The 13200-nt window shown below is 34.2% G+C and overlaps 1 protein-coding gene across 7 annotated transcripts in view; it reads right to left on the bottom strand.

Annotated features, from left to right (window-relative positions):
- The window catches only part of Mical (Molecule interacting with CasL), a 442383-nt gene that overhangs the window by 99934 nt on the left and 329249 nt on the right, over positions 1-13200 (bottom strand). For all 7 annotated transcript variants that reach the window (XM_068386751.1, XM_068386754.1, XM_068386755.1 and 4 more), the window contains 3 exons: positions 6842-7110; positions 1030-1217; positions 131-303 (listed from right to left, as the gene is read on the bottom strand). In XM_068386751.1, coding sequence (XP_068242852.1) covers positions 131-303; positions 1030-1217; positions 6842-7110 — 630 coding nt within the window. The remainder of the gene's footprint in view (positions 1-130; positions 304-1029; positions 1218-6841; positions 7111-13200) is intronic.

Genomic DNA, 13200 nt, shown 5'->3' with positions numbered 1-13200 from the left:
AAAGAGATGTGAAGCATTAGAAATGTTCTATTTTTTTCGATACGAAAGCTCAAAATGGGGTAAAGCATCTAGAATCCAAATGATGGAAATGTTTTAAGGATTATTTTCACTCTGTGGAAAAGCTACAAACCTCAGTTTCTGATCCACTATCTGATGTCTCTGCTTTTCTCGGCGGTGCCGCAACATCTATATTTACTTCCATTTTGCGTATTTCCCGAGCCCGTCTCACTGCTTCTCCTTCCTCCTCCTCATCATCATCATCCTCACCACCCTCCCCTTCTGTGGCAGTATGGCTGTCATCCCCTGTAAACAGGAAAATATTACACATCTTCAAGAAAAACCACGTTCCCAACACTTAATGTTTGATTTAAGACTAAAAGATGCTTTCCAATAGACAGCCACAATATTAATGTATGTCAGTATTATTATCATTCCAAGCTAAGCTACAACCCTAGTTGGAAAAGCAGGATGCTATAACCCCACGGGCTTCAACAGAGAAAAATTGCCCAGAGAGGGGAAAGGAAACAAGGAAATAAACTGCAAGAGAAGAAAGGAACAATTAAAATAAAATATTTTAAAAACAGTAACAGCATTAAATTACATCTTTCACATTTATACCATAAAAACTTGAAAAAAACAAGAAGACAAATAAGACAAAATATTTCACCCGAGTAGACCCTCAAACAAGAGAACTCTCTGACCCAATACAGTGGAAGACCATAGTACAGAGGCTATGACACTACCCAAGACTAGAGAACAATAGTTTGACTTTGGAGTGTCCTCCTAAAAGAGCTGCTTACCATATCTTAAGTCTCTCTTCTACCCTTACCAAGAGAAAAGTAGCCATTGAACAATTACAGTGCAGTAGTTAACCCCTTGAGCAACGAAGAATTGTCAGGTGTATGAGGACAGAAGAGAATAGAAAGAGAAAAAAAAAAAAAAGAGAGAGAGAGAGAGAGAGAGAGAGAGAGAGAGAGAGAGAGAGAGAGAGAGAGAGAGAGAGAGAGAGAGAGAGAGAGTATAACTAACCTTCAGCTCCATATTCTTCACTATAATGATCGGAGTCGAGATCAGATTCTGCGGATCCAGCATCATCATCTAAATGGTCAGTGGAGTAACGACGCTGCCACGACTCAGCTAGTCTGCGAGTTTCAGCTGCAGTTAAAGTTCCTCCTCTGTCAATGAATTCCATTGCTTCATCTTCTGCTTCTTCATCACTAGAAAAACAAAACACAAATTTTACTTAGAAACCAATAAGAGATGACTAACTGTAACAGTTGGAAGATACTGACCATTTGTCATTGCTGTAGTGTACAGTACATCAACCTTCAAGCTGCAACTACAATAAAACATTTATGTGATACAATATTTCTACCTAACGAGAGTAAAAACAGAAGAAAGAATACATTCAAGATTATATCAACAAACTACCAGCCTCACTTTTTGTGGGTTCATTCTTCTCGATTTTGCTTGTTCGTGACAGAGAACCTAGTAACCTATTACACAACATATCACATATTCGTGGGTTTGTGGTGAGTACTCTCACGGCCCAGCAATTTTAAAGTGACTGCACTCCTTTGCACCCAGTATCCTTCGAGCAATTTCCCTCTCTACACACCACAGCACCACATCTCTCGCTCACTAGGCCTCAGTCAAGTATCATTTCTCCTGCCGAATCACATTTTGGTGTAAAAAATGGATGTATTTGTATAGTACACACTCCTGCACAATATATACATTTATCAGTTAATGTACTGTAGATGTGTAATTCCCTACATTATTGTGAAAGACACGACACATCTGAGTTGTATCAGTCTTCACGACTGCGTAGAACTTCGTACTAAAGTGGTAAGTGGTCTTTGTATAAAATGTGTACAATTGGTGAATTTTAACTGAATTTATCATTGTATACATATTGTTCAGTATAGTACTACAGTACTGTATAGTATTGATTACTGTACATATTGTACAGTACAGTATTAAAGTGATGTTTATAAACTATACTGTACAGTACTGTACGTGAAACTACTGTACCCTACAATATGTAAATATAGGCTACGTGGTAAGGTGAGTTGTCAAACAGTGCAAGCTGTACTGATAAAAAACAACAGCCAACACTTACAATACAATACAAGTGTTACCTTGGCTAATCAAGCTGTGCTGTAGTGATGTACTGTACACATATTACAGTAATATACACTACAGTATCAGCGAGTGTTACATTAGACAGGAACAACAGGGTTTTATTATTATAAGTGTCCCGATGACAAGTGTTATGAACTGTGGTGTACGTGTACTCTACTGTACCATAGCCTTACCGTGTACAATATGTAGTACACTGGTGCACATGTACTGTACGCTTACTGAAATTTATTCATTCATCTACTATGGTGGATAATATAACAGCTTGAAAAAATAAAAAATCAAGTTATTGTTTCTACGTATTCAGAAACATGGCATACATGCTCTCCAGACATTTCAGCCAATTATCTATACAAATAAAGTAATGATGATAAAACATTCTTTAAATGATGACATCATCCTTACTGCATCGTCTGCATGACAGAGTTTCACATAATCATCTTTGAGTGTTTATTTTTGCATGTATACAGCGATTTTTTCACAAATTTTTCGAAATCTCGTACATCTGGCAGAGATGGATGGCATTGGGAGAGGGTAGGCGAACTATGATCTACGAAAACACCAGGAAGCCAGTATCTCCAAAGACATAGAAGTTATGAGGTACAGTACATGTGTTTGTTTACTTGCAGTTCGTATGTACATTAGTGTTTTTACAATGTCCTCGTGAACTTTATAGCAAGGCCAAAGTTACCCAAGGTCAAAGAAAGAACAAAAAGTAAGCAAATAGCAACAAAAAAAAGATCAAGAGAAACATGAAAAAGTGTATAAAGCTGGAATATTCTAAATAAAACTCTAGGAACAATGAGAAACAGCTGGCAACTCATAACACCCTTTCCACCAAGTGTATTAGTACACTTATGGTTTAAATACTGCGTTTAGGGAGCCTTCATGTAGGAATAGACAATATAAGTACAAAGTAAGGTTATCATAATGTTATTTTAATTTTTCTATGACAAAAGCAAAATTTATAGCAAATCTTTGGCAAGTTATAACTCAAAAACATACTTATTCGCATGTCAGTAGCTGTTTCTCTGTTATTTATCATTCAATTTTAGAGAGAGATATCATTGGAAAGAAGAATAAAAATCCCATAATTTTGTGTAACAAAATGTTGATTTTCTTTTTTCTCTTTTTTTTCATGATTGTTTTTGCATCTAGACGAAGAAAATAACAAAAGAATTCAGTACCTATATAAAGTAAAACAAAAATCTAAATTGTCACAGAATTATTCGGTTCATAATGCAGTTTTTAGAGTATGATTTTTAATACAATTGGTGTCATATTAGTGGAGAAATCGTCACCTTTTTTTTTTTTAAATAATGATTTTTGCTAACAAATCTAAAGTTTTTGCTCAAATGACTTGAAATTTTTGTATGATAAAGGCATTATGTACATATAAAACATATATGGAAATTAACGTATTTTGAATTAGAAAAAAAAATACAAGATATAGCAGAAGGTCCCCTTAATACAATACTTCTTCTGTGATATAAACCAAATAAAAACAATATTCGGCAGTACAGGTAGTCGTCGACTTACTACCTATGCGACTTATGACTGTTCGATTTCACAATAATTCCTTCAGGGTGATGACCTCACAAGTCTATCGGAAATAGTACGCTAATAGTACAAATATTTCCTTAGAAATAATCTATTTTCTTGTATAAAGATGAACTGATTTATCACGATAAATTAGTATTTTCTTTTATTGATAACACATAGTATTCATTTTCAGTAAAAAATAAATTAAGAAAAGTATTAGTACCTGTCGAGTTCATATCATACGTCTGGTGACGTCATGTTACCAGCCGAAAGTGAGCAGGTAATAAAGTGATTTCCTTCCAAAAAGTTAACGATTGGTATTAGTATCCTCATTATCAAAATATCAAGTAACAATACGTACACAGTATTTTTTGGGTACGTGTCAGTAATTTCTTTTACATTATGAAAATTAAATATTTATGCTTTGTAAATTATTATTTTCCTTCATTTCCTACAAGAAAAAAAAGGGTTTTACAGTACATATTTTGCAAGTAATTCTTTGTCGATTTCTCGTCACGTCTTATGACGTCATATTTCTGGCGAAAGGCGTGCTGGCAAACCGAATGATTTCCTTTCGGCATGTTACCGAGTAACCTTATTACGGTATTCCTATCATCAATACACCGAGTAACGATATCAAATGTTTTAGTGAACTGTATCAGTAGTTAGGAGGATAGTACTACTTACCGTAAATTGAAGGAAAGAAGTCTGATGGCGTTATATTTCTGGCAGAAGGCAAGTGGCAATCTATTGATTTCCTTATGATGCATTACTAATATTCCCATAATCGAAACATCAAGTAATGATACAACGAATTTCCTAATAATATATATATATATATATATATATATATATATATATATATATAATATAAATATATATAGAGAGAGAGAGAGAGAGAGAGAGAGAGAGAGAGAGAGAGAGAGAGAGAGAGAGAGAGAGAGAGACGTATTCATATAACTAATAATGAGGGTTATAAACAAACTCTACGGAAACTATGATATCCTATAACATACTGGTGATGATGTAATACAGTATTAATTATGAAGATACAGTATTTTGAATAAGAAAGTCATATAAACAAAACTATGTGCACGCAATTGCAATAAGGTAGTGTGACCTTGAGATCAGCTGATGCTTACTAAAAGTAAAACAAAAGTACTGTAATTGTTGATTACTGAATACTCACGAAATTGAAAAATATAACACAAACATGCTTTAATAAATCACAATAATGTCTAATGAAACATGAAGGCTTACTAATGAACTAAAATTCAAATACTGTATGAAGCTTTAAAAATGAACTAGCAGTACACGCGCGCACACACACGCACAGAGAAAGAGAAAGAGCGAGAGAGAGAAACAAATTCGTATGATTAATAATAATGACTATAAACGAAGTAAATGAAAACTCTACCCTATAACATACTGGTCCTGATGTAATATTCATTCTCATAAATATATTTCAAATAAATTAAGAAATCATATAAACAATAAGACATTCGTCGTATGTGCGCATTATCTCTACGGTAGCGGGACCTTCAGATCAGCAGCAGAACTGATCAAAACCAAAAGTAAACAAAAAAGTTGGCAATTGTTGATTGTTAAAATGTTTCCGAAATTGAAAATAAGAATAAAATAATGCTTTAATAGAACATATGAAATCCTATGAAACTAGAAAATTAATGATATACAGTAAGAAAATATTGATAAAATATGACTTGGATGATTGCCGAATCATGACGCCGCGTAATAAATCAACGAAAACTTCACTTTTTTAGTTCAACATACGTCCAGATCGCTTACGACGCATCTCTCAGTCCCTATCTCAGTCGTAAGTCGACAACTTCCTGTACTTAGTGTGTTAGTCGACTGCGAGTAAGCAATGAGCAGCGAGTTGTTAGGTTAGGAGTTAACCCACCTTAGGGCAACAAGTATTCCCAGATTCCACATTCTCACTTCTGGTGCCTGTATTTGTTACCTAACCTCAGCGAAGAGCGAAGGCTATCTGTACTAGTTGCTTCAGTAAGAAAGACTTGAATTGACTATATACAAACCAATTGCGCTGATATAACCAGGTTCCTCTCACACATGTAAATCAGAACAGAAATTAACTTGCAACCTAGGTTTATCAAATGAATTTTAAAATTCTAATAGTCTTGGTCATACTAAACAGCAGCTAACTGTAAATACTGAACAAAGATAAACAGAGGAGTGTCTGAAGTGCAGACTTACTTTCCTTCAACCAAATTAGAGCTTTTCCATTGAAACTTTTGAAAATCTAAATCTAAACTACTTTATGTGACAGCTGGTTGGGTACAAACAAACTAAAATGTTATTAAATGGCTAAACTGAACCAATGACATAACAATATTGCGTCTATTAGAGATAACCTGCAAAAGTTTGCTTTTATCAATTCGTACAGTTATATAATACTTAAACTTTTTAAATCTACTGTATACATAGCATGATAATTAAATATCTAAAAATAAATAAGAATTTAATTAAATATATAAATAAGAAACCAGAACTAAATAAGTAGAATAAGAGAAAATTCAATGAGCAAGAGAATAGGATAATATATGATTTATTTTACAAAAACACATTATACATTAAAGCAATAGAAACATACAGTATAGAGACGAAGAAACAATTTTTTCATTAAGATATGAAGACCAAAACTTAGGGCATAGTGTAGGCTAAAACTAAGCTTTTCACTGAGCTCGCCTTCACCACCCTATAGTATCAAAACTCAGCTTTCACATTGTCATAAATAGGAGGAAAAAGTATAGAGGAAAAGTAAAAATATAAACAATGATGTTTGAAGAATCAGCCCAAAAACTGTAATCACCCTACCATCCTCCTAAAGTGGGGTTTGTATATTTAGATATATCCGTGCACTACATTAAAACTTCCTTCAAAGAAGCATCTTAATATTTACATCATTAACAAACATAACAATCTCAGTTACAGCCATATGTTACCTTTACCTAAGTGTATTGAAGTTTGATCTATAATTAAGATTTCATAATTATGCAAACTTGTTAATTTTGGTAAATATTAAATCTATTAAAATATATGAGAGAGAGAGAGAGAGAGAGAGAGAGAGAGAGAGAGAGAGAGAGAGAGAGAGAGAGAGAGAGAGAGAGACTCTTACCTTAGATCAGAGAAATCACTATCATCATCCCCATCACTGTCATCCAATTCATTTGCCGAGGCACCAAAATTTCTGTCCGTCCATTCTTCTTCTGATAGGTACTCTTCTTCATCACTTTGTTCTACCATAGAATTCTCAAATTCCACACGTTCTGGAGTTGTTCCCCTGGCTCGATCTTCAGGAGAGAGGGTGACTGGTGTGCCTCCTTTGCCTAAACTATGACCACTAACAGGTCCAGCGCCAACTTCACCGCTAGCTGCCCCTGGTACCTGTAAGATTGTGTGTGCCACCATCACCCATGTGCCATGCCCAGGCAGAGCAGTGAAAAAGACGAGACTTTGGTAATGTCTAAATTAATCTCGTATAGTGACAAGCAATTTCTTAATAAACAGTAAATCTAATTATCAACGCTCCTGTTAAGGACAAGCACAATTACATTTCCTTAGTACAATCGAGTTGATTTTCCAAAATCCCTTCTATTTGGATCAGATTACATTAAATATGTAGGAAAGTTCAAGTTAAATAATGTTCACTAAATCTCCTTCCGGGCATCATACCTGCTGTTTACAGAGATTTGATATGGCTGATTACATATATAAACATTGGTACATGAAAGCTTTTTTCTTTCATACACTCATAAAATGTATATAATGAGTATAAAATCAACACTCCAAAACAGCTTCTATACTTTAAATAAAGTTATCCACAAAAAAATTAATTCCTGTAACATGGAACAACAGATCTGAAAAATAAATTCAGTATTACAGGTAGTTACAACCATACCATGAGATAAAGTGCATGACCAATGGGGAAGATTATACTGTTTTCATATTTTCAAATTTCCAAGAAAACATGAGTGCATAAAGAAAATGCGAAGAACTGGAAAACCACCAGACAGATGAATTTCAGAAGGCAGGCAAAGTCTATGTCCTTTGACAAAATACTTGTACAGGTCTGTCACTGTCAACCGTGGTTTGTGTGTCTCTCTAGTCTAACTATGGTGCAAATATGGTGAGGGAGGTTAGCTCTGGCATGCTGATACTATTTACAATATATTTTGTTTTTAAACGTCCAAATCTCTCCATTATTTTATTGAAATCCTTGAGAGTACAAGTAAATACAAATTCACAATTACAAAGACTGTTCACAATTCTTACATACAAGTTAATTACATTTCTAAGTACAAAAAACATACAAAACAAAATACTACATTAATTACACTTATACATTAAATTTCAAATCAAGGCTTTAAACAATGACTGGTTAATGGCAAGGCAAAATCAATAAGACATCAAGTGAAGTCCTAAGTGGACTATCATTGAGCCTTGGTCATTCTCTGAAGCCACGCCAAATAACGACTCCACACCGGTGAAGAGTCCAAAATAAGCTTCAACTTTCCATCATCACATTCTGAGCTAGAGTGTGGAGGAGTCAAGTCATGGTCAGTGTCATAGCCACCATCATAATAAGGTCGTTCTGTAACAGCAGGTGGGACTAATAGTTTGCTTGGAGAAGCTATTGATTCAACTAGGGGAGCTCTTGCTATATGAAATGTCTTAATGGATCTAGTGAAATCAGTTACAGAAAGTGCCTTTGAATAAGCGCATTTACATTTATGAACGTCTCTGATAGCTGTGTGTTTTACTGTACCATTTTTCTGGGGAACCTGTTTGGTTGCATCAAGTCCTGAGTATTCTATTTTTTCATTATTTGATACTTCATCCAACTTAAAATCACTACTTTCTGATAAATGAGTTCCTCTTGCAATGCGCAAATAAAAGTTTTGTTTCATTTGAATATTATAGTTCTTACTACCTGAACTAATTTTCATTTTATCAAACTCACTTGACAAAAGAGCATTGTTCATTAATTCTACACTGCCTACTTGGTTTTCGCCCCTTATAAATAAATTAACTGACAGATCATCTTTGTCACTATTAGATTCTGTAGTCTTGTTAGTCAAAGTCAGTAAGTGTCCATCTGTACAGCTTTCCCCAATTACATGCTTGTTTCTTGTTGTGTCTAAAGAATATTTATGTTTCAGTGTGTCACCAGTCTGTGTGATATTTTCACAACCGTATTCTAAGTTTTTCATAAGGCTGCCACCAGTATGGTCAGCAAGGAAATGATCAGGGCGATAGTGAAGGGAGGAGGCTCGTCGTATAAGAGCTGTGTACTGCCGGGGTGAGATCTCTCCATCAGATGGTTGCATCCAATCTAAAAACTCATGGCCACATATGGGCCATGTGTGAGGTCCATTTCTCATCTGCAATCCCACGAATTATGGGGGTTAGTCTTTAGATCTGGAAAGTTTTGTCTAAACTACTGTATTATTAATCTAAAAAACACCTATATGTTACAGCTACACCTAGCCACTTTCATCTACATATGGTTCTACAAGTTAGTCAGCCATAAAACAGGAAATCTTCATTGAAAACATGCAACAAGAAACAAAACTTATTTAGTAACCATGCTATGATACACAAACAAGCAACAATACCTCATATATCCATTACAACAAATCCAAATAAATAAAAAGGAAAATTAAGCATATCTAAAGAAAAAATAGCATGTTTAAAACAAGACAAGGACTGGGAAGAATTCAATGTCTAAAAGAAGGGATTGAAAAACTACTATAGAATAAAACTAAGAGCAAATCATGTTCTTTTCAACTTATAAGTATTCTTTTAATATGAATGTAGAAAGACTGTTGTTGAAGTATCAAAAGATAACTGCTTCAACCCCTCTTTTTTTATATTACAGTTATATTTTGTGTGGGGACAGGATGCATACCCCAAATCCTTAAGGCCATAGGTTTGAGGATATCAGCCTAACCTTGTCCCATCCAGTGATCATCGTTGGCTCTTTGGCTAATAATGGTGGTGGCAAGTCTTAGTCTCACCTTTGCCTAGCACAGCTGGTGGGGGTCGTGGTGAACAGCTGTGCTCTGTGTGGTCTTGTCATCTTACGCTACCAAAATCCCAGCAAATTCACCACCAAGTAGTTCAGGGCCAGGAGTATCATCAACCAAACGAAGATCTGCCTCAACTAGAAGAGGCCATGATTTATTTAAGATGGAAGCTCAAAAACTCCTCCTCTTATTACAGCTGTGAATCATAACTTACGTGTAATCTATTAGCCAATGTGAGTGAAGAGCAGCAAACTTTGCTTTCAAAGCCAGCTTAAATCCTTGTACAACTTTGGAGAATGTATCGTGAAAACGCTTCTTTTTAAACGGTATCTCTTCATAAACTCTACGTCATACATAAACTGCTACTTCAGATATTCTAAATCAATAAGGACTGATATACTTTTTTCTGTCATTTCTCATGCATTTTGACAACAGCAACGCAGCTAGAATGTGAACTATCTAACAGTGCAGAAGTACTGTCTTAATCTTAGAAACATAAAAATAAGAAATGTGCTTCTAAGCCTCTTCAAGCATACGTGCACTCTAAAATCTCATTTCCGGAACTTAAATTTCGTCATGAACTGCACCTAATTTATGCATCATCTGGAACACAGAAACTTTCTGGAAGAGTAATTTTGATCATGAGTTTTCTAGAACTCCAATGAACTTTAAAAATACAGGTAGATAAATCTTGCTAATCAAAAAATTTAATTTTCCCCAACTGGAAAACTGTTTTTGATAATGCAGAACATATTTGAAAATCATTCAGGTGGCCTACTATTTCCTCATCAAATTGGGATAACAAAATCCAAGGCCAAAGAACAGGCTCTGAATATACTACTCTTTAAATCTGTAACCCTAACTGTGGAAGTTAAGAAGAATATCTCAGAATGGAGCACTTTCCATTATTTATAATTTTGTCAACAAGCTATTTACAGCATTTGTGACATACATGCACCATCAATGTCACAATTATGATTCACATTTGTTTACTTGCCATAATGTTAAGACTTGGTGACAACTTTCACTATCATATGAATTACATGAAATTCCTCAGTTGTAAAAACAGAAAAAATTTTCCTCTCAACTTTTATGACAAAATAAAATTCATCCATTATTGCAAATAAAATCATTAAAAATTTCTATTTCAAAGATTTTAGCGAAACATAAAAAATAATAAATAAAATCATAATTCTATAATTGTTAAGGAGAGAATGTTCCTACTTGGTCTTCATGCTTCTCGTGCAAACAACCTTGAACCACAACTCTCAAATCTCAAAAGACCTTAGGATACATTATCCAAGTGTACAAGAGTGAAAGATATCAACTCGGATCAAAAAAAAAAAAAATAGATAAAAAATCCGAAAATGCATTTAAGAACACTCCGCAAAAGCATCAGCAATGTAGCTCTGCAAATGACAAGGCCACACAAAACCATTTACAATGGTTTCACAACCACCCATGATGACCAGGCTGTGCTTTTAGCAAGTGGTCTATCCTGAATCACAATGCAATCAAGGGATCCACCACCAAGACAGCACAGAGGCCAAATTCATTCAGACAAGCGGAAGGAAACAAAAATGGTGCAACAACAGTCACTGACATGGAATAAAATCATACTGTATAAGCATGCTGCTATGCGACCAAGCCACAGGAAGCCAAGGATAAGCAGCAGGGCGTACAATTTTCTAGACGTATAGTACGAACATTTTAAATTCATGTTATGCAAGGCTATAAAAAGATTAATGTTAGTGCAGCACAGTAACAATAAAAATACATATACAGTAAATGAATCCTGCAATAAGAAAATACTAAAAGATTCAAATTTTATAGAGAGATTTATGCAGTATTAAATTTTATTCACTGTTCCTATTTCCTACAAAATATTGTTCAAAACTACATTAACAGTGTGTGATTACAGTAACTGGGAGAAAAGAACTCAGACAGAGGCCTTCTCCTGTTAAGACCTTAATCAATAAGAGAAAATAAGAAATGAATGTCAAACTATTTGCATACAGCAACTTTCATAGGGTGCAATCTATTTCAGCTTAAATAAACATATATAATAAAGAATACACAATAGCTAGGTAACAAATACTACACAAAAATTACAATGTTTTAAGATTGAAATAATGTTTGTATGTATGACTAAACATGTACACATTCAATGTTAAAGTAAAAAAGAAAAGCATTTTGGAATGTTTTCCAAAACAAAAAAATGTTTCTCACTGACTTTCACTGACCTTAGCAAAAGCACTGATGTAACATGTAAACAGTCAGTTACATAGCAACATATACATCATTACTTGTGCCATAATTTGTGCAAATATTGTTTATATATTTATCATTACATCATTATATTTCATTAAATGAAGACAAATTACTTATATGGCACAAATGGCAGAGTGCTGAAAAATATTATCATTAAAAATTCTGGTATTTCTAAGAACTCAGTCATAATGCATGAATATAAGTGATAAAAACTAGTTAAAGAGTTATTGGACATATTTATGTGTAATGTGTATCATTTAATCGATAAATATCTTGAAACCTATATATGACATGGCAAATATCAAACAGCAGTAAATCAAGAACATTTTCCTGTTAAATAAAAAAAATCCTCAACTAAAGCCTCCTATATTTTTATAATCTCTGTATTGAGATTCTCAATCAACCTTTGCTGCTTTCAAAATCATCACTTTTATGTAGTTTGATAAGTGACACTAAATGGTATGTTACAGTACAGTATAATTTTTCTATGAACCTCACTGGATTTTTATAATGTTTCTCTCTCAAAGCTTTGACATTTAACCCCAAACTAAGAATTTCCTGCTTTCTTTCCTTTTAATAAGCTTAGGTCTCAAGTACAGCAATGAGTTGAAGCTATTGGTTAATGGGAATAAATTTGGTGTGGGTAAACCATACATGCTCAGTCCTTCATCCTTCATGTCGACTTATGCTTCATAAATTGACACTGTGTTTACCTCCTCCAGATTGTGAAAATTAGTGTTATTCAAGTTATTAGTGATTATAAGGGATGTCTTCTCATGGATTTGCAAGTACATGTACTGTAATTCCTATGTTTATTGTTCAAAGGAGTTATTTCTTGGCGACCATGGTCCTCATTCTCTTTTTGTTTTGTACCAAGGGAAATATTGAGATTTAGTTATTCATTATGAGGCATGCAAAGGCCTACCTGTTCCTCTTATGGAAAAACATGTTTATGTAGTTCCTGACCAGATTAAAATTTCTAAATGAAAATGGAAACTAACTTTTAGTTCAAGGGAAAATCCAGAAAAGACTAAGATAGTTGGTTTTGGGCTTTGATAGTAATGAGCTTCATAGGTACATGTCATCTTTGGCTTTTTTGTCCAATCTTATATGACCAGCAAAACTTCCAGCAAGGGCAGAGATTGTAGCTTAACCTGCCCAGTTTTGAACCATAGTC

Source organism: Palaemon carinicauda, chromosome 14, assembly GCF_036898095.1.
Source record: "Palaemon carinicauda isolate YSFRI2023 chromosome 14, ASM3689809v2, whole genome shotgun sequence".
Classification (NCBI taxonomy): domain Eukaryota; kingdom Metazoa; phylum Arthropoda; class Malacostraca; order Decapoda; family Palaemonidae; genus Palaemon; species Palaemon carinicauda.
This window is presented reverse-complemented; position numbering and strand designations above follow the sequence as displayed.